The sequence below is a fragment of the Numenius arquata genome, chromosome 23 (genome assembly GCF_964106895.1).
Source record: "Numenius arquata chromosome 23, bNumArq3.hap1.1, whole genome shotgun sequence".
In the NCBI taxonomy this organism is placed as follows: Eukaryota; Metazoa; Chordata; class Aves; order Charadriiformes; family Scolopacidae; genus Numenius; species Numenius arquata.
Genome location: NC_133598.1, coordinates 5,905,044 through 5,926,022, shown reverse-complemented (window position 1 = coordinate 5,926,022; position 20,979 = coordinate 5,905,044). Strand labels below are relative to the sequence as shown.

The 20,979-nt window shown below is 57.6% G+C and overlaps 2 protein-coding genes and 1 pseudogene across 2 annotated transcripts; 2 read left to right on the top strand and 1 right to left on the bottom strand.

Annotated features, from left to right (window-relative positions):
* Positions 1-48: 48 nt before the first annotated feature.
* CBX1 (chromobox 1) lies at positions 49-12,482 on the bottom strand. Its single transcript, XM_074162797.1, has 5 exons — positions 12,347-12,482; positions 3,767-3,942; positions 3,068-3,245; positions 2,219-2,313; positions 49-1,511 (listed from the first exon to the last, which is right to left on the bottom strand). The coding sequence occupies exons 2-5, from the start codon at positions 3,904-3,906 to the stop codon at positions 1,367-1,369; spliced, it is 558 nt and encodes a 185-aa protein (XP_074018898.1). The 5' UTR covers positions 3,907-3,942; positions 12,347-12,482; the 3' UTR covers positions 49-1,366.
* A 4,176-nt stretch (positions 12,483-16,658) lies between these two features.
* Positions 16,659-20,979, top strand: SNX11 (sorting nexin 11). Its single transcript, XM_074162846.1, has 6 exons — positions 16,659-16,701; positions 16,869-16,955; positions 17,308-17,408; positions 17,669-17,767; positions 18,166-18,378; positions 19,771-20,979. Exons 1-6 carry the CDS (start codon positions 16,681-16,683, stop codon positions 19,910-19,912), a joined length of 663 nt encoding a protein of 220 aa, XP_074018947.1. The 5' UTR covers positions 16,659-16,680; the 3' UTR covers positions 19,913-20,979.
* LOC141474995 (U2 spliceosomal RNA) lies at positions 17,806-17,897 on the top strand (annotated as a pseudogene).

The following is a 20,979-nucleotide window of genomic DNA, read 5'->3' as shown; positions in this document are numbered from 1 at the left end:
AGGGGAGAATATGGAATTGATTCTTTTTTTTTTTTTTTTTTTTTTTTTAATTCTCCTTGTGCTGCTGTTGATTTCCTTTCCCTCCCCCAACTAAAGGGTTCCCCGATGCTGCTGGGCTGGACAGTCAAATTCAGGTGAGAAAAGGAACAAGCGGTCAAAAGTCTCTCTTCCCCTCCTCCCCCCCCCCCCCAGATTTTGAGAAATAGCACCTTGTAACGGAAAGAAGGGTAGAAAGGCTTGTAAAGGGTTAAAATCCATTCCCCCCCCCCTCCACCCCTCCCACATACAATGCATGTGTCAGTAACCGGCAGTTCTGGACAATACGAATCACAAGTTTGCATTTTCACAAGTCTCCCCTCAACACCACCACCCCCCCACCCCCCGCTTCCCTACCCCCCCCTAAAAATTGGGTTTTGAGGATCTTGGCTCCAGAGATTTGGACATTCACAGTTTGAGTCTCAGGTCGGTGTCCCTGTCTCCCTACTTCTGGCATCGATGCTGGGCTCTTGGGTTTTGTTTTTGGGTTTTTTTCCCTTTTTTTATATATATTTTTCTTTTGTGTGTGTGCCTTTTCTGAATTCAGGTTCTAAAAAAAAAAGATCTGGAAATGATCTGAAACCTTGTCACCAGACCTCATCTCCCTCCCTCCCTCCCTCCCTCCCTTCCCAGTTAAACAAGAGACCAATTTCCCCATATCCCTCCCCCCCCCGCCCCAGCCCCTCAAACCGATAACACCAGTAAATAGCGAAAGAAAAAAAAACAACAACGAAACAACAAAACAAAATGAAAAAAAAAAAAAACAAAAACCAAAACCAAAAAAACAAACAAACCAAAAAATCCTACACACATGCTACGCCGTAAAAATGCAGAGTTAACACTATTAAGGGAAGAAGGCTGTGGGTTGCTGAGATGGTCTTTGAAGAATAAGCAGTATCCATCTGCACTCCCTTCGCCCAGCCCACCCATCCCCACCGATCATCCTTCATGGAAGGGGCTTTGCTTCCTTCTACCACCAGCTGCAAAATAGTCAGCCTTGAAACAAACCCCCCCCCCGCATTCCTCCCTCCCCCCCCTCACCTCCTCCGAGTATCCCCCCTGCCCTTCCCTTTATTCGCCCCCCCCTCCCCGCCTCCCCCTTCCCCACCAGACTGAGCCGGGCTGGTTTGAATCTGTACACAGCGTGAAGCTGCAGAAAGCAGTTGAGCAGCCGCAGGGCACAGAAACCATACTGGTCTCTTCAAAGGGCATCGTCTTCAGCCATCTCTACGCTCCCGACCGAGCAGAGCCGCCTTCTCTCCCTCTTGCTCAAAAACCCACAGTTCAGATCTTTATACAAAGGCGGGTGGCCAAGGGAGGGGGGGGGTGTTTAGTTCTTGTCCTCTTTCTTGTCATCGTCCTCTGAGGGGTAGGAATGCCATGTCAACCTCTCCTCATAGAACGAGATGACCACCTGGGGGCACTTGATGTTGGCTTCCTTGGCGGGGACCAGGTCGGCCTCGTCCGAGTTCTTCCTACGGGCCAGAGCAGAGGGGTAAGTTAGGGGGTTGCAGAGGGAAGGTGGAAGAAGCGGAGACCAGAGGGAAAAAAAATCAAGAAGCAGCAGGTAAAGGGAGTCCCCGAACTGCTCGGGGGATCCAAGCGACCCTTTCCCGAGTGGCTCTGGAGCCGGGAGAAGCAGAACGTGAGCCCAGGAAAAATTCAGGCGTGAGTTCAGCCGGGTGTTGCCGGGGATGGGGGAAGAGAAGCCAAATCAAAGCCGCCGGCCCCCATCCCCAGCCACTTCGTACTTCTGAGACGGTGCAAAAGCAAACGGCTCCCACACCTACGCCGGACTGGTTTGGCTCCCACCTGCGCCAGCGACAAGCCCTGTGTCACTACGGCCGAAGGGGACACTCGGGGTCACGGCGAGAGCTCTCCTCTGGGTGCAGCCTTGGGGAACTGCAGCCCCGCGCCGTGACACCGTGCCCCCTCTCTCTCTCTCTCTCTCTCTCTCCCCAAGCTCACGCCTGCTGCAGGGGGACACCTTAAGAGCCACACGATCCCGAGGGCCCTACCTGCTGGTTTCACATCCGCGTTAGCCTCGGCGCAGAGGGTCACCTCAGGCAGCAGCGCCATCGCGAGAGCTTTCATGCCAGGTAGCAGGGACTCCCCAGGCGCAGGTCCTTCCCTCTCTGGCACAGAATAAGTGAAGAAGTGACAGACACCAAGACACACTCACCACTTCATCAGGAACATGAGCTCCCCGCTGGAATCCGTGGCACCAATGATTCGCTCTGGCTCAAATCCTCGGGCAAAGCCTCGCGGTTTCTCCGACTGAAAAGAGACAAGTTTTTGCTTGTGGCATCACAGGGTGACGGCCACAGCCCTGTTTCTGGTCACCAGGACGCACTGGTGGCTGTTCTGAAGGTGCTCAGACTGTAATTACCAAGGGAACTGTGACCACTCAGGTGTAAACCCACTGCACAGAGGTGACCTGTGGGTGGTGTTTCAGTGGGAGGTGTTCCTGCCCATGGCAGAGGGTTGGAACACGATGATCTTTAAGGTCCCTTCCAACCCAAACCATTCTGTGACTCTATGGTGACCTCCTGCCAGGCCCTGGAGTGCCCCGCTCATGCTGCAAGCAGAGGATCTGATTTCCAAGGTCCTGCTGGTCAAACCCTCGTGCTGGCCAAGATTCAGGAGCTCCTGGGCTGAAAACCAGGCTGCAGAGCCTTTCTACCGCCCCTTTTCCCAAGGAAATATGAGCCCCCTGAGCAGGAGGCTCCCTGCTCCACCTCGCTCTCCCTCTTTAAGGGGCAACAGGCAACTCCTGCCTCCTGTTTCACCCCTTGAGAAGCTGGGGCTCTGCGCCCTTTTGGTTTGAGAACCCGGCTTTCAATTTAGTGCTGGGACTGGCTCTGGATTTGCCAAGAGGCCCGCCTTAGACGACAGCTCGTGTCTCCTTCTGAAAGCTACAGCTTTTCAAAAGCACTTCAGTTGTGTCTCGCTGTAGTACAGTCGCTTCCCCTCCCTGCAGGAGAATGGTTTGACGGAGGGTTTGGAGCCCAGAAACTCCACCCCGCCTCACCTCCTCCTTCTTCTTCTTTGGTTTGCTCTCCTCCCCTTTATCCTCCGTATCAGATTCCGCTTTGCGCTTGCTGCCCTCAGACTTCTCGCTCTCGTGTGCGGTTTTCTGGGACTGAAGGAACTCTGCGATGAGGTCCGGGCAGTCGAGGTTCTCCTCCGGCTCCCATGTGTTATCTTCACTGCAATCAAAGACAACGGCTTAGTTTTACAGGCTCCCTGCAGCTTTCCCTGCCATGAAAAGTCCCGGACACCGGGTCACGCGGAGACGCTGAGAGAAGCAACAGATGTGGGTGTCCTCACCCCGTGAAACAGGACCCTGCCCCGATCCAGGCAGGGATCCCAGAGGGCAGGGCAGTTATTCCCCTTCTCGGGAGAGAAATGCAATTCATTTTATCTGGCTGCTTGTTTCACGCTAGGTTTAAGTGTGGGTAAGCCCCACCAGGCCACTGCCCAGCCTGTTTGCAAGACAGAAGTGGGACTTTCTCACCCAGGCTGTGCTCGTCACCCTGATTAGAGCTGGAGGCGTTTAGCACCCCCGGTTTTATCACCACGGCTGCCCTTGGCCCGTTACTTTCTCTTTACAGACAAGGAAAGGGGTGCAGGGAGACCAAACCACCCGCCCAGAGGCTTCGGGAGCCAAAGGCAAAAGAGATGCTGGCGCCGGAGCAGCCCAGCACCCACCCCGCAGGGAGGCACTTACTCCGAGAAGCCTTTCCACTTGAGCAGATATTCCACTTTGCCCTTTACCACCCGCCGATCCAGGACCTTCTCCACCACATATTCCTCCTCCTCTTCCTCTAGGACCTCTTCTACTTTCTTCTTGTTCTGTTTTTTTCCCATTGTGCTGGCCAGTTTTTCAGCTTACGGGCGACGCTGCTAAAAGAGGAGGGAGAACCACGTGTTTGTGTCAGGGGCGGGTTTGCCTTTGCCAGGCAGGAAACATACTGGGATGGCACAGGGATACTGGTTTGGAGAAAACAGGCACGTACAAAGAGATGGGCTGGGATGGTGCTGGAGTCGAAAAGGCAAAGGGGAATCTCCAGCAGGAGCTGCTGCATTTACACGATGCTTCTGACACCCAGCTTTGGCCTTTTTGTCTCCCCAGCACCTTATTCCATCAAAACCCTGCCCGATTCCACCCATAATTTGTCCCTGTTTTCAACACACCGTGTCTTGGCCTTGCTGCTCCCCTGTGTCGCCCGCTGACCTCCAGAAACAAAGCAGCATCCCTTCAGCTGCTCCACACCTCATCCTTCCTCTGTCGAGTCCCAGTGTCCCCCCTCAACCTACTCTTTTCGCTCAGCCCTGCCGAGAGCTGCAGAAAGCATTCCCAGAGCATTCCCTGCCACCAATATTAACTAAAAGTTAATAAATAGTTAATCCAAGTTAAATACAAGTCACAGTCCCTGATACTGAGCTCCCGATATTCATTTCGTTACTGGTTCATGGATGTGCTCTCTGGGATATTTATCTAACTCACCAACCTAGAAAATGTGGTTTTTTTCCTCCTTATCTTCCAGAGCTGTTTAGACAGTTAAAAATTCCTGCACATACATCCAGCACTTGCTGGGAAGCGGAAGAAGCGACGCAGAGAAAGGAGAACTCCCTGGCCCGGCACAGCCCAAGGCTACCTGCCGAAAATGCCAAATGCGTGATGGGGTGGCCCTGGGCACAGCTCTCCGCTTTCCACTGGTTTCCACTGGGGCGGGGAGGGGACCGCAGAGGAGGAGAAGCCCTGCCAACACGCCGGGCGCTTCCCCCGGGCTGAAACGAAACACCTCAGAGAGCCAAAAACCACAGAGAGGCCCCGCTTCCCTGCCGAAACCCAGCTGGGACCAGTAAAAGCACCGCAGGCGGGCAATTCCGCTGCTGGCAGGGATGGCCGAGCACCTCGTCACTGCCCGCCCTCCCTCCTTCTGTGGGGCAAGCGGTTCTGCTCAAAACACCCCTGGTCCTTGCAAATGCTCTCCAGCCACTTCTTGGCTGGTACCAGTTACACCGACAGGTCCCAGTCTCACAGCCAAGATCCTGAGCCACCACACAGCCCCGCGAGGGGACAGGGGAGGCCACAGAGATGCTGGGAGGGCTGGAGCCCCTCTGCTGTGAGGACAGGCTGAGAGAGTTGGGGGGGTTCAGCCTGGAGAAGAGAAGGCTCCGGGGAGACCTTAGAGCCCCTTCCAGTCCCGAAAGCTGTGGAGGGACTCTTGATCAGGGAGGGGAGCGATGGAACAAGGGGGAATGGTTTTAAACTGAAAGAGGAGAGATTCAGACTAGATCTAAGGAAGACATTTTTTATGCTGAGGGTGGCGAGACACTGGCCCAGGTTGCCCAGAGAGGGTGGGAGATGGCCCATCCCTGGAAACATCCCAGTCCAGGTTGGACATGGCTCTGAGCAACCTGGTCTGGTTGGAGATGTCCCTGCTCATGGCAGGGGGTTGGACTCGATGGCCTTTAAAGGTCCCTTCCCACCCAAACCATTCTGTGATTTTATGATCTGCTCATGTGGGAAGGGGACGTGGGAAGGGTTTTTCCTTATGTTCAGCAAAAACACAGAGCCCTCTGGTCCCCTGACCTGATTCGTTCCCAGCCTCTGCTCCACAGCAGCCTGAGCGGCCAGCCCAGCGCGCTGAGCAAGTTGCAGTGATTTAGATCAACCAAAGGGTCAGGAGGTTCCAAGTCTCCCCATCTGTTATCTCCGATAAGCAGCTACTCCGTCACGGAGAGCCACCGGCAAAGCTGGCAGCGGCACCCGGACCGCCTGAAACCAACTGCTCAGCCTCCCCAGCACCCCCCCCTGCCAAAGAGCTGCCCGGGGAGCTTTCTAAGCGCCGAGGTACTGTTCTTTTATTATTCCAGTAAAACATGTATCTTCTGCCAAGCAAAATGACTGGTGAGCAAGTCAAACATCACCTGCCTGGAAACTTTTTGCTTTGCCGCTCAGGTTATCACCAATCTTACAGAATAAATTTCAGCTGGCAAAAATCTGTGCAAAACGGGGACAGTTTAGACGGCAAAACAAAGATCCTGCAGGTTTACACTGGCTGAAGGCGATGTCCGAGCTCAGGAAGAGCCTCAGCTCTCGGGGTACAGCTGGACAAGCTGGAAGATGCTGCTGAACCGAGCAGCTGCTGTTCAGAGCATCCTTCAAAGGAGGAAGCTTAAAGACAAGCCCCACAAAGCTCAAAGGAGGTTAAGGCCAGTCCAGACCAGCAGAAGCCACAGCAGAGAGGAGGGGAGGGAGGAGAGCCAAGCCAGCAGGCTCCAGACCACCCTGTCTCTGCTGGTATCGCTCAGACAGGGCTCAAGGGCAGCCGAGGAGGAGCATGGAAGAGCACGTAGGGAGAAAGCAGCACTTTTTCCACTTGGCAGGAGCTGGACCGACATGTTTATACTTTGGACCCCGTTATTGCGCTGCTGTTTTCAACCTGACCTTGGCGTAGAAGCTGTGCCAGTGCCGGGCTCTCACTCCACAGGGCGTTCAGCCTCCAGCCGTGCTCGCTGGGGGACAGACATCTTCCCTTCACACCCCATCCCCGCGGGCACCAGCCCTGAGATGGCCACAGCCTCCTCCCTTGATGGCAATGTTGGGGTAGGAGAAGGAATGAACACCTTCCCCCCACCGCGGCACCCAGAGTTGGGGCTGCTCATCAGCCAGGCAGAGGACGGGCAATAAAAGCCAAGACAAAGTGGCTGCTATCATCTTGGGGTGTTTGGTGGTCACTGGGCAAGTAAAGGGGTCCCAGAGCCCAGGCTCTGCATCACAAGCCTTTTCCTTCTTCTGCTTATGATTAGCACTAGAGATCTCCCCTGCCTTTCTCTTGAGGGGTGGGCTCACAAGAGGGGGCAGCACCCAAATGTGCTTCAGATCAGATGGGGCCAAGGGAAGGGCTTGTTCTCCTCCTGCCCGTTGCAGAGCTCCAGCCTCTGCCAAAGCTGAAAACCAAACCCTCTCTAAGTGTTAAATCAAGTGAGAAGTTCCCTGCCCTGTACAGACCAGGGATATTGCCACAGAGCAGCAGCTCTTCCCCCTTGGATCCTTTATTCAAGGCCAGAGGACATCCAGACCCCCAAGGATGGAGCTTTATTGCCCTCTTCAATGGTGGGGGAAAAAAAACCAAACCCAACCACCTGGAAACTGCCCACTAAAACAGAGCCGTCCAAGAGCACGGATCAGAGAGGCTTTTCCCTCCTCAACTCCTGAGCCGAGGCACACTGACAGCACTTTTAATCAGACGCCAGACAGAGGCAAACCCGAAGCAGCGAGGCTCCCGGTGGCCCGTGGACTCGCCAAGGAGGAGGCCAGGCTGCCTGGCACCACCTCAGCTGGTCCACAATACAACAATGTAAAGCCTCCGACCCACCGCTGGCATCTAATCCTCGAGCAGGAGCCAGCGCGGCAGCAGGAAGCCGAGAGATCTTGTTTCAGTCTGGAATTCTTCAGGCAGTTCCTTCCTCCCGCGTGGGACAGCCTTCCTCCCCTCCATCCTCCTCCTCCAGCACCGCATGGCTGATGGAGAAGGGGTCCAGAGCTGAGCATGCCACAGCAGAGGAGATTCCCAAGAAGGTGCTGTCGCAGCTCTGACAACAACCATCAAATAAACTCCGAGGCAGCCCGAAGAGGCGAGATCTTCCCCTCTCTCAGCAGGGACTTGTGTTCAGCTGCAGCCAAAAAGGAGTTCAGTCGAAAGCTCTGTGGTTATTGCCTGGAGATGGACTCGTTTTTAAGGCACCTAGGGATGCTCAGCCGCATCGCAGGGCCGCTTGAGCGGCTTCCTAAGGCGGCAACTGGATCCAAGAGTCTAATGGCAGAGTCTGGCCAAGGTGAGCTGCTAAAAGCAGAGGTGTTGTGTAGGTGTGGAACGGAAAATAGAGGCAACAGAGCAACGCAACGCTGCGGAGCCGTCGCTTTATTGTGGTGAGCGCCGGGCAAAGAAGATGCAAATGTAAGGCCAGGAGCACTTCGAGAAAGAGCTGGGACAAATACCCCAGTGCCAAGGGCTGCAGAACCCGGGGGGGGGGGGGTGGCAGCCTCCCCAAAGCCCCGTCACCCAAGGTCTGTTCCCTTCAGCAGACCTTCCCCTGTTTGTCCTAGAGGCATTTACACCAGAGCACCAGCGTCTCCCTCCTCGCACGGACCCGCTCTGCCCCTCTGGGTTCTCCGGACCTCTGTTCCCACGCAGGGACGGGGCTGGCACCCCGGTGACAAGCCATCCCCTGGGCATTCACCCCTGCGGCAGGGACAACGTCTGGTTCTGTCACCAGAGGCCGGAGCCAGGAAGGTGCTTTGGGCAGATAAGACCCAGCCGTAGTTCCCAGACACGGTACAGATTGGAGCCAGCAGCGCAGAGACAAGCTGCTGCACAGGCCTCTCGCTGCACTGCAGTCAAAAACGCAGCTCGAGTGTGAGAAAGGGACTTAACCCCCCCCAAACCCTCCCCCCCAGCGTGTGGCTTTATCTGCGAAGCATCCGAGCTGCTCCCCACACCCTCTTCCTCCTCGTCGGGAATGCCTCCGCGGAACACAGAGCACTCGGCAAAGATTTCAGCTTTCTGTGACCGGGAACACGCAAAAGCTCCAGTTTTAGTTATTAAAAACAAACCGCAACCACCCAAAGCCTCGGCTGGTTTGTGGTCCCCGGAGGAAGGGGGAGAGGTTGAACAATCCCCGTCTCTTTGGAAAGGCAGCGCAGGGGAAGACTCACCCCGTGCTCTGCTCCCTCCTCTCCAGAGATTTCAAACACACACACACGTCACTCGCACCGAGCCCCTGCGCCCAGAGGTGCGGAACGAAGCCATTTCATTTTGCCAGGGCATTTTTGGGGAGGGCAGGCAATTTCTATTATGTTTTACATGAGCAGTCTCATGTCTGTAGAATCTGGGGCTAAATGATTCCTGCCTGAGAGAGATCAGTAGCAGGTTTCCTAAAACTCAGCTTCAATTCCATATACTTAATGTGTGAAAAAAGTTGGCTTTTACCGAAAAATATGAGTTCAAGACAAATTCAGGATGGGCCTATGCCAAATCTTTCCATTTTCATTCGCTGCTTCTCACCTACCACTCGAGGCAAAGCTGAAAACCTTTGTGAGGAGGAAAGCAGAACAGAGAGAGCGAGCGAAAGAATAACTTCTTGGTCTGCAGTGAAGAGGAAAAGGATCCAGGACACACCTAAGCCACTTGAAAAGAATTCAAACTCTGGTAAAAGGCCACGAATAAAGAGGCCCAGCACGGAGGTAGGTACAAACGCCTGCGATACTGGGGCAGGAGGAGCGAATGGAGGAGCAAGAACCAGCGCTGACAGCACATCATCACAGGAGATCAGAGGGAAGCACGTGCTGGTGTGGTGAGATGTCCCGGAGAAGAGAATCCGGGCAGTGAAACCGCCACCAGACAAATCCAAACACACTCAGCCCCGCAGCCTGGGAGACTTTCTTTGGGCGCTGGTGAAGCTTTACCCAACACCCTTCCGTGACGCCTGGCGTTCACCTTTTCAGCAAAAAGTTTAACAAAGCAAAGGAAGATCAGCCTAAGAAGCAAAAATCTGAAGACGCAGAGGTCTAATGTGAGTACAGACCAGTTCCATTAGCTGCGTCTTAAAGGATTAACAGTTCAGCTCAGCTTTAATGAGTTTTAAACTTAAAACATTTCCTCCTCCTGCCTTTCTCAAACTTGGCTGGGATCGCTCCCTCTTTAAAGACTTATGAGCACGCCAAGTTTATTCCACACGCGCCAGGGAAAGGCAGCAGGCATCTTTCTTTTGAAGTGGGAACAAGCATGTTAAATCTTCCACTCTCCAGAACCTGAAAACAGCAGAAAACATTTCTGGAAAGTTGGAGTGAAAGCTCAGGCCTTTGAGCGGAGACCAAACTAAAGAAAAGCCACAACCTTCAAGCTCAGCCACATCATTTCCAGTTAAATTCACAACCCACCAGAGAATGCACCTCTGGATTTAAGAGAAACACACACATGCGGCAGGAGAAACGTTATCTCCCTGCTGAAAAAAAAAAAAAAAAAAAAAAAAGAGAACCTGAAGTCAGAAATCCCATCACACAGAGAGGAATTTTGTTGTGTGATTGCAGCCACAGCTTCTGAACTCCTCCGGATCAGATAAACGCTCACGGAATCGGAGCAGGGATTTGCGTTGTTCTCCCTTTTTGTACAAACACTCCCCCAAGTGCTGCAGGATTCCCCGTTTTCCAGTGTCGCTCTTCATGAGGAGCCCCAGGCCCCCCAGCACTGTCCCCTGCCAGCCTTCATCCCTAGGGACAGAGGGACGGTGTCTGGGGACACCTCCATCAGTACCCCCCTGTGCCCAGGGGCTGCCTGACGGCACTCACAGGCCCTTCCCCTGGTTATTTCTACATTTCCCCGGCGTTGGGCAGCGGTGTTAGAGCAGCCACATCTGGTTCTCATCATTTTCACCACCAGGACCTCCAAGCACTAATAGGAAACCGCGCCTGGGTCCCAAACCCAACCAGGACCTGTTGTCTCCAAAGATACCCATCGCAAACACCTTCCTCTTTCAAATGCGCGAGGGATTATTGTTTTTTTTTTTCTTTCTTTATCGTTAATAAACTCTTTCACAGAGAGAGCCTATAATTATTCTGCCAGAAAGCCCTTTTATACTTTGATCTCCGTTTTATAGGGATAATGCACGTGCTTCTCGCGCCAAAACTGATCAGCCCCAACGCCAAGAGCACCGCCCTAGCTCTGGGATGCTCACACTCACACACACACCCACCCCCTCAAACTCAGGCCACTTTCCTGTCCCCGTCACCTCCTCCGGGTCGCACGGGAGCGGGTCAGCTCCGCAGCACAACCCTCAGCCAAACCCCGCTGCCGCCCTCTCGCCCAGCCCCACATCCGCCACTTCTCCCCAAAGCTTCACCCCCCTCCTTGTCCCGAGGTACAAATCCCATCGTGGCTCCACCACCTTCCCTTTACCAAAAGTCCTAGTCTTCCCCCCAAACGCTTTACAACTCCCAGTCCAAGCATAGCTCCACTCTCCAAGCTCCCAAACCTCCAGCAAAGGAGCTGGAGAAAGCCAGCCCTGCTGGGGCCGGGGGGGGCTGCCCTAACACCCACCCCATGGGACTTGGTGCAAACACAGCTCCTGTAGCGCGTCCCCCCTCCCCGTCCCCCGCACCTCCCTGCGTCCAGCCTGCCAGCCACAACCCCCTTTTCCACCTCCTGCCACCCCCACGCCGAGGGCTCTGCAGGGGAGCTCTCCCCCAGCCCCAAGGTCCCGCAGCCCCCCCAGTTTGGACCCCAAAAGCTCTCCTCCTCCCCCCCGCCTCCCCATCCCGGCTGCCATCCCACTCCCTGCCCTCCCGCAGCCCCTTGAGCGGATTCCCGCTCATTCTCCCCGCCAAAAGTTGACACTCGTCCCCTCCCCGCTCTCAGGGCGGCGGGAGCCTTTCCCTCCCTCCTCTTCTCCTCACCCCTTCTTAAACCACCACCCCATCCAAATACCACCTCCTCTTCCTCCCCCCCCCAAGAGCAGGGACCCTGCTTCAGCCTCTCTCCCCTCCCAAAGGACACTTGCACCCCCCCAGCTCCCCGCCCACACCCCCCCATTTCCCCACACCCTCTGCAGCAGCCCCTTGTTCCCTCCTCAGGCACCAGCCCCCCAAGACACATCTTTCTTCTCTATCCAACGGCACCCCCACCCTCTCCCCTAACTCTTCCTCTCCCCCAGGGACCCCCCCCACAGACCCACTTTTGCCCCCCCACCCAGCCCCTCCTCACGCCGGGACCCGGCTTTCCCCCCCTGCGGCCCCTTTGAGGGGCACGGCCCTGCCAGCACCCCCAAAACCCCCACTAAGGTTTCTCCCAGCGTCCCAACACCCCCCCTCCACTAACACCCCCTTCTCCTAAGACCCCCTCCACACCCCCCCTCCACTAACACCCCCTCTCCCAGCACCCCCAAACATCCCCCCTCCACTAACATCCCCTCTCCCAGCACCCCAAAGCCCCCCCCCGCCACCAACACCCCCTCTGCTAGCACCCCCCCACTACCCCCCTTTCTCCCAGCACCCCCCCACGCTAACCCCCCCTACCCCAGCACCCCAAATACCTCTCCACTAACCCCCCCCAGCATCCCACCCCCCCCACAACCACCGCCTCAGCGCCCTAAACACCCTCTCCCGAGCACCCACCGCCCCCCGCCCGGCCTCACCCAGTGACGCCCAGTCCCTCCTCAGCATCGCTCGCTCCCCCCCGCCCCCCCCGCCCCGCCTCAACCCCAACGACCCCCCACCCCTTCCACCCGCCCCCCCCCTCACCTTGCACAGCCCCGCCAACGGTCGCCGAGGGGAAGGGGCCTGCGGGGCGGGTCGGGTGGCGCCGCGGGCCTGGCCGCTCTCCGTCCGCCTCCCTCGAACAAAAGAGCCCGGCCAGCCCCACTACCCGCCGCGCGCGACTGCGCCTGCGCCGCGACCCGCGCCCGCCCGCCCGCCGCGGGTTACCCTGGGAGGTGTAGTCCGACGCCGCGGCGCACACTGGGAGTTGTAGTCCCGCCCCGCCCCGACGCCGACCACCCGACCGTCCATCCTTCCCACCGCGGCCTTTCCGCCGCCCCGGTGGGGATCGCGGCGAGGCGGGGAGGGGTGCTTCGAGGTGGCCGTCCGCTGCGGCGGGGTCCGGATTACGCCTCGCCACCTGAGGGAAAGGGAGCGGACTACAACTCCCAGCATGCCCCGCGCCGGAAGGGGAAGCACCGCCCTCGTTATAAGGCCGCCGCGCCGCCGTGCCGCTTAAAGGGGCCGCGGCCTGCGAGAGGAGGTGAGGGGGCCCGGAGTTGGGGGGGGGGGTAGGCTTGGAGCCGGGACCTCGCTTGTGGGGCTGGGGATCGGCTGCGCCCCGCGGGAGAGGGGGGTGTCCTTGTCCTGCTCGGGGAGGCGGCGGGGCTGGGCCTGGGGCGGCGGGGCCGGGCCTCACCCCCCGCCGCGGCCTTTCCTGGCGGGGCCGGGCCGGGCCGAGGCCGCGGGGACCGGCGCACCCCCAGCGCTGCGGGTGCCGGGCCCATCCCCTGGTCACGGTTAGCGCGGTGGAGCGGCCGGGCCTGGCGTTGATGTGCCGTGGCCTTGGGCCGGCTGGGGACACCCCCGTCAACGGGCAGCCTGGGCCGAGGGGGTCCATCTCTGGGGGCTCCTGTGGGTGGGGAGCCAGAAAAGCCTTTTTTTTTTCAGAAAATCCTCCCCGGTACCGGCTGTGGACAGCTCTGTCTGAGCGTGACAGGCAAAAGCAGAAGCGAACGGGAGTCGTTCCCTTTTTTTTTTTTCTTTTCCCTGCCGCGGAGCTCCTCTGTGAGGCTTTCCTCAGAACTTGGGGGAGGCTCTTTTCGTGGCTGGAAGTTGCCGGGAGAAGTGCTGTGTCCGGGCAGATGGAACATAAAGCCTCGGCCAGCCTGGAGCTGGGCAGGGAATGGAGCTGGGGAGGGAGCTCCCAGCTGGACTGAGCCGTCACTGGGGTGTGCCGGTTAGGAAAGAGTATTTGATACAGGTCCTGCTGTTATGGAGGGGTAGAGACCACTGCGAAGGGTGCGTCTGAGTCAGCAAGGAAGATAAAAAGATAGCGAGCAAGAGATAAAAGCTAACACTTTCTCTGTCAGCAGTGTGAGTAGAGGGCTGGGGACACAATCCACCCAGAGTCGGACCCTCTCTGTGGCTCCTTAAAACACCCAGACAGCCCTGTCCTGGGCAGGAGAAAGTCCTGAGCCTCCAGGAGCGCGGATGTGGGGCGTTTCTGTGCGGCTTCCACCTCTGGCGTCCTTCTAGCTAGAAGACATTGAAAGCGCGAGCCCTGGAAACACTGAAATGCAAATTGGAGGAAGATTAAACCAAACCCAAACCACGTATCCCAGGGCCCCTTAAACCGCGGCTTTGAGCAAAAGCCCTGAAAGAGGATTTGGTGTAACTGTTTAAAACGAACCCAGAGCCGCCTTCTCTGTTGGGTTTAAGTTGGTTTATCAAGTTAAGATCAATTAGCTCCAAATAAAGCGTAAATGAGATTTGTTTCTTGGTAGAACTCTGGATGAAAGTATAGGTAAAGGATGTGAGCGCTTGGATTCTCTCATCTCAGGTTGTTTTTTTTTTTTTTTTCCTGCGGTCTGTTTGCCTCCTCCCTGATGCAAAGAGCCATCTCTCTGCTCTTCGGAGCACCCTTTCAGTAGCTGGGAAATTAAATTCCTCTTCCTGGCAACCCTCCGCTGTTCCATTAGGCAATTTCTGAGTCTCTCTCTTCTCCCTCCTGCATTTTTAATCTCGGCAGGGCCGTTCTGCAGAGCAAGGAGCTTTAAAAGCAACGGGAGGGCGGCAGCATCCCCTGGGGAGGCCGGGGAACATAATGGTCAAGTTCTGCTGCTGAACTGGTTCTGGCTGGGAGCCCCCAGCATGGGGGAGGATCGGAGCTCCCCCATTAGGGTGCTGAGCGAAGTGACTCATGTCACATTTGGCTCTTTCTCTCCCCTCCTTCCCCAGGGGAAGAATCATGTGCGCTGAAGCGTGGGGTGGGGTTTATTTTGGTAGGTTCCCCTCGCCCTCCCCCTCGCAGCTCAAATTGGAAACAGCAGCAGCCTTGACCCAACACCAGTGAGAGTTCAATTACTCGGAGACATCTTGCAGCGGGCCCAGGTCTCTTGCTGTCTCTCCCGAAACTCTCCTCCACTGTTATTAACGATTTCTGTGCTCTCCGGGTGGAATCGGGCCGCTGAAGTCTTGCAGAAAGTACCTGCAAACCGGTGGAGCCAGATTGTTTTTTAAAAGCGTGGTTTGTGGCTCAACCCCTCCCCTTGTCCCAGCTAAAATTAGCTCCTGTCTTCAGAAGAGCTTCGCTTCGCATCTGAGCGTATAAATAAAGGCCGGGCTTCCAGCGCTTGCCTGACACTTGGCAGCTCTCGTGGCCTAAAAGGCAAAGCTCCAGGAATGGGGAACAGGTGAAGGGTTGCTTCGCCTCTCCGTGATCCGGCAGCCGTGTCCCTGGGGAGCCCGGGCTGGGACAGGCAACGTCCCGCCCTGCCGGTTTCATCCCAGTGGCTCCAAAAACCCTCTTGGCAAACAATCCCCTCAAGAGGAGGTGAAACCAGGACACGGGACACGCTCGGTCTTCCAGCTCCCCCTGACGAGGACTCCTGGTCTGTGTCTGCACAGAGTGCCGGGGGGGGGGGGGGGGGTTCACTGTGCATTTATTGGGGGTGTGGGGGGGTTATCTTGCTGTCCCCCCTTCCCCTTTCCCCCAAGCCCTGGCACTGTGTTCATGGTGGTGTTGCAGAACAGGAATTATTGCAGGAGCACGTCACGGTGCAGCAAATTAGCTGACAGGGTCCGGCAGGACCTGGGAGCGCCGGAGGGAGGAAGAGGCTGGATGCGATGGGAGCGGGCGAGCAGCTCGTGGCACAGCTGAGCCGGGAACGCTGGGGGGCACCAGGCACCTCTGTGGGTCCCCACAGGCTTCATCAACACGCGTTGGCCCCCCCAGATCCCACTGGGAGAAGGGGAAGGGGGGGCTTAGGGAGGGGGTGCAAAGGAGAGTGGTCACAGATACAAAACCTGACTGGGTGGCGAAGTCTGGTACCGAGTTTGCTGCTTTTTCAGGTGAAATTCTCTTGTGAAAGAGCTGGAAAGAAATGACACATCTGTGTCTGGTGCTAATGGGGGACTTACTGAGGCGGCAGCTGGGGAACGGGGCTGATTTACCCAGGAGAAAAGCAGGTTTCCTCTGGGGAAGGGCAGCAGGGTCCCTGTGTGGGCTGGTGGCTTCCCCTGCTGGGATGACCCAGCTGAGCTTGTGCTGGGGGAGAGGGAGGCCTGTAGGAGAAGGAGACTGTGATAAAAGCAGGGTTTTCTCCTCCCCTGGCATTTCAGCACAAACATGCCCATGCGGGGAGTGGGCCAGGCTCTTCCACCCCATCTCCCTCCCACGTTACCAGTTCTGGCTCTGCAGGAGCAAACTGGGATGCTGGGGTCTCGGTGCTGAGCAATGAGGAGGCTGTTTCTGGCTAATGGGAGTTATAAAGCGGGGAAGAGTGCCCTGAGAGCAGTGTCCGGCTCTCCCAGAGACCCCGGGAGCAGGGACAAGCTGTGGGAGAGGAGGGCAGACAGGGCTGCCCCATCCCACCCTCAGGTAGCTACAGCCCCTCCGAGCTGGGAGCCCTGCTCACCTCTGTCTACGATCCAGGGATTTTCGAGTGCTGTCCCAGAATCCTGCAGGATCCCAGTGGATATCTCTGGGCAGGGGTGGCCTGAAGACGAGCCGTGGGGGAAGGAGGTGCTGTACGCTCCAGCTCTGGTCACGGTGCATTCCCCAGTGAGAGCCCGATGGGCCATGTTGCCTCAGGAGCACACGGGACATTAATGCTGGATGCTCTCTCCCCTGTGGGCTGCTGGATTTGAATTCACCCTCTTTATTTTGTGGTGACTGAGGGGAGAGGATCAGGGAGGGCAGCTGAGCGTGGACGTGGGAGCTGGAGAGGTGCCTGCTGGATGGGAGAGGTGTGAGGTGCCTGGGGGGATGCAGAGCACCTGGGAGACCCCGATATGTTGATCTTGTCTTACTAAATCCTTTTTTTTTTTTTTTTTTTCCTCTGTACAGATGTTTCCCGCTGGGCTCTGGCTCTAGGATGTTGGAGAACCGAGAAGAAGTAAGACCCTTTCTGACCCTAAGTCTGTTCCTGGCTGGGGTTTGGTGGCGCTGGAGTGGGGTGGTCTTGGTTGGAGGGGTGAAAGGTGCTGAACGCTGGGGAGGGTCCGTGGGGCAGAGCCGAGGGGGTGATGCTGATGGAGGGCTCAGGCAGCGTTTGTGCCGTAGGAGCTGACCACCGTGCGTGTTCAGGACCCCCGGGTGCAGAACGAAGGCTCCTGGAACTCCTATGTGGATTATAAAATCTTCCTGCACGTGAGTTGCGGCTGAGGGAGGGGGGTTGAGCTGCAGAGTTCGGTCCGCGAGGCTCATGAGAGGAGTTGTCCGGCCACGTCTGGCTGTGCTGAGCCGGGATGGAAAGAGGAATGAAGAGGGGAACACTCATCCCTCTCTCTGCGTTTTATCTGTGCGCATCTGAGACCAAACTTCTCCCCTGTGGAGCCTGCTCAGGTCTTTAAGGCACTTTGAGCTCCCCAAAGTCCGATGCTTCGAGGGAATCCCTCGGTCACTGAGCTCGGGGTTCTGGGTGGGCAAGATCCTGCCCTCCTCTGCCTCGCTGCCCCTCAATCGTGTGGATTATTTCCATCGTGGGTTTTTCTTTTTGCAGACCAACAGCAAAGCCTTTACTGCCAAGACCTCATGTGTGCGGCGCCGGTACCGTGAATTTGTGTGGCTGAGGAGGCAGCTCCAGAAGAATGCTGGCTTGGTGTAAGCATCCTGTAGGCTCCCTCCTTTTCCCTACCCACAGCCAAACACTGTTTCCCATTTCCCTGGGGATCCCAAATCCCCTCTGAACTGATGTGGATAGAAACCCCAGACACTCACACGGGATACCTGAGCTCCTGGGATCCAGCTCTGCACAAAGCGGGGTCCTGGCTGCTGCTGCTGCCACGGTGTCCCTTGTGTCTCCTTGCCCTGGAGTTGGGGTGATCTGCCCCTGAACGGCTGCCTCTGCTCTGTGCCATCAGGCCTGTCCCAGAGCTGCCCGGGAAATCCACCTTCTTCGTGGGCAGCACGGATGAGTTCATCGAGAAGCGGAGACAAGGCCTGCAGCAGTTCCTGGAGAAGTGAGTAGAGCCTTTGTGAGGGCTGGCTGGAGGGAGAGGCCGCTTCTTGGCCTTTTGGCTGAAATCATGTGTAGCATCAGTTTAATATCTGATGCATCCTTGATGAGAGGACTTTATTTTTATGCCCCTTCCCTGGAAGTGTTCAAGACCGGGCTGAACGGGGCTTTGAGCAGCCTGGTCTGGTGGGAGGTGGCAGGGAGGTTGGAACTAGATGATTAAGGTTCCTTCCAACCCAAACCATTCTGTGATTCTGTGACCCCACTGCTCCAGTCTTGCTTAGAAGATGCTGGCTGTGGAGCTGTCGATGGTCCCCCCGGTGGTGTGGGGCAGGGCTCAGCGTGCTCTGCGCTCCTGCCTCACTCGCCTTCCTCTCTCTCTCTCTCTCTCTGTGCACGCAGGGTTGTACAGAACGTGGTCCTCCTCTCCGACAGCCGGCTGCACCTTTTCCTGCAGAGCCAGCTCTCGGTACCAGAGATAGAGGCGTGCGTGCAAGGTCAGGGCTCGCAGACGGTGACGGAAGCCATCCTGCACTACGCCATGTCCAACTGCGGCTGGGTGCAGGAGGAGGAGAGCCGCCCGGCGCTGCTGCCGGGAGGAGACCTTCACGGCAGGTAACGCAGGGAGGGGGGGAAGGACCGACCCCGGGGGGGGGGGTCTGCCAGCAGGGCAGCCCCCAGCTCCCTTGCTGTGCCTGGAGCTGCTCTGTGCTGGCTGGAGCAGGGTTGGCTACCGGCTGAGCTCCGAGCCAGCAGGTGACTGGCCCTCTGCACCTCTCCTGGGCAGTGCTTCCAGCTGTGGGGCTGCTACAGCCTGATTTGAAAGGGCTGGTGCTTGTGCAAGGGACTTTCACCAGCAGCAAACAGCCTCTGCTGTGGAATAGGAGCTGCCAGGCTTTCTAGAAAGCCCTCAATATTTTTAAATTTCCCTGTCCCATCCTTGCAGCAGTCGTTTGAGGGTCGTATTGCCCAGCCCTGTACACTGATGGGAGCTGGACATCTCGGGCTGTCACCAGCAGTACTGTCCTTTAGGCTGTCCCAGGGAGGGGGGGGTGTGTGACCTGTCCTGGCTGTGGCCAAGGCTTAGCAGAAAAGACCTCGAGTCTCTCAGAAGAACGTAAGCTGAGATTTACAAAGGTCTTTGGCTGCTTTCCTCCCTTAATCTCTGGGGAGCGAGGAGCCTTTGGAGGCTTTCAAAGCTCAGGCTTTCTGTGCATCTTGCCTTCGTCCTCGCAGCGTGACTGGGTTCTGCAATTCCTCGTCCCCCATCAGAGCTTCGGAGCGCTTGCTGCCTGCTGGGGAGTTAATCAGGCATCTCCCCTTGGGGGGGGCTGCCTCCCATGCAGCCGATCGAGGGTTTTCTGCCCCTGGGGAGGCAGCTGAGCTGGTGGGAGAGAACGGACATCCTCAGTTTGCCACTGCTGCAGCTCCCTGCGAGAAGCTGAACAAGCACAGACATCAGCTGCATGTTTGAGTCCTGCAGCAGGAGCGGGGTCCCTAGCTCTGCTCGGTGGCAGCCTGGTGTCCCCCTGCCCCTCAAATGAGGTGTTTATCTGCTAAGCAGGAGGCCGTGTCTGCCCTTCTGCACCACCCGGTGCCCATGTTTCTTCATCTTGCTTTTCAAGTAGCAGGAAGAGAGAGGTGTCTGGAGTCCAGCGAGAGACCTGTTTTTAAATAAAGCCCCTTCTGGTTTGAGGAAGGGGTTTGCGGGAGTGCAGCAGCCCAGGCTGAGGGGTAGGTACCTGGGCAGTGCAGTTCCATGCATCCCTCTCGGCTGCCAGCGCCGTCTGCCTCTCGCTGGTGGCAGTGTCCCCCCCCTTCCCTGCCGTGGGCTTGCGTGCGAGCGGTGGCTGGAAGCTGAGGGCTGTGCCGAGGGGAAGCAGCCTCCGCTGCACAGGAGGGGCTGCGCCGAGGAGGCAGTGGTTGATGTGGAAACACAGGAGCAGCTCAGGTCCTGCATCTTCCCCGCATCCCTTCTCCGCTCTGATCCGTTTTTTCTCTTTCCAGCTGTGCCGGCCTGGGAAACCCACAGGGTCCCAGCTGCCTGGAGACCTTCCCATACTGGAGCGACTTCGGCATGGACGACACGCACTCGGACAGTCCGGATGAGCCCTCTGAGCCCCTGGGCGGACGGCGGGAGATGCAGTAAACGGCTGTAGCGACCTCCCCTACCTCCCCCAGGACCTGCAGCCCTCGCTGGAAGAGGGAACGCTGCTGAGCTGCAGGGATGTCCAGGCTGGCAGGACTGGGGCTGCGCTGGGAACATGGCCTTGTCCCCAGGCTCTGCGGTGTCCAGGGCTCACGTGCTCTCTCCCTGCTGACTCTCGACTGTCCTTGATGTCCCAGGCGGTGTGTTCGTATCACTCTTTTCTTTGGAGAAGAGTCCTAGTGGTTAGTGAAACCTGTGTTTGTTGTTCCCATGGCCTTTGCTCGCTGACCGGAGCAGTAGCGGGGCTTAATTAGGTTGCAGCGTCGACGAGGCCCTGTGTTTTTGGCATGTCCCTGGCCTTGGGTCGGGGTGGGGGGTGATACGGTGGCTCACATCCAGCACGATGGAGGAAGACTTTCCTTGGTGGAGCTGCAGGCTGGGAGCAGGGGCTGGGATGGCCCCAGGGGAGGGGGGGGGTCTCTGTGGTCCCCCGTGTTCCCCTCAGCGCTGGGGAGGCTGCGTTGCCCCGTTAATGGCCGTGCTGTGCGGCTCCTGGGGAGGGTGGGCTCAGCTGCGCCGAGCCGGAGCCCACACGTGGGGTGTGGGTGCCGTAGCCACCGTAGCCACACCTGGGGCCTCCTGGCACAGCTTGCCCCCCAGGTTGCCTGCAGCTGGGACGAACAGAGAATGAGCTTTTCCCCCTGGTGGGGGAGCGTGGGGCAGGGGAACGAGTCGGTGGGGAGGCCAGAGGGGGGGGGGGGGGGGGGCAGTTTGTCCCCCCCCTGCCCTTTTGAGGCATTGTCCCTTCCAGATGGGCTCTTTCCTCACACCCCGCTCGCCCAGCACAGGGGGAAACGGGGGGGTCTCACAGCCAGGATCTGAGAGATCCTTTTTTGCTCAGAAAAAAGCAGCACGTGGCTGCCTCGGAGTCGGTGTTCGGCAGCGTTTGGGCGCTGGTTACTCCCGATGCCTCTCCCTGTGCTCTCCTGCACCTTTTTGTGCCCCCCCCCCCCCCCCCCCCCAGCCCCTCAGCACTGGTGAAGGCAGAGCCGACGTGCTCTGACTGG

What these genes read in the sequence shown, in the direction of transcription:
- CBX1 (XM_074162797.1), bottom strand. Translation starts at nt 3,906, where the DNA reads ATGGGAAAAAAACAGAACAAGAAGAAAGTAGAAGAGGTCCTAGAGGAA. An exon ending in CAAAGAAGAAGAAGGAGGAG is followed by an intron (nt 2,314 to 3,067) that starts GTGAGGCGGGGT and finishes GTCTCTTTTCAG; the next exon opens with TCGGAGAAACCGCGAGGCTT. An exon ending in CTCATGTTCCTGATGAAGTG is followed by an intron (nt 1,512 to 2,218) that starts GTGAGTGTGTCT and finishes TCTGGCCCGTAG; the next exon opens with GAAGAACTCGGACGAGGCCG.
- SNX11 (XM_074162846.1), top strand. Translation starts at nt 16,681, where the DNA reads ATGTTGGAGAACCGAGAAGAA. An exon ending in ATTATAAAATCTTCCTGCAC is followed by an intron (nt 16,956 to 17,307) that starts GTGAGTTGCGGC and finishes TTCTTTTTGCAG; the next exon opens with ACCAACAGCAAAGCCTTTAC. An exon ending in CAGAAGAATGCTGGCTTGGT is followed by an intron (nt 17,409 to 17,668) that starts GTAAGCATCCTG and finishes CTGTGCCATCAG; the next exon opens with GCCTGTCCCAGAGCTGCCCG.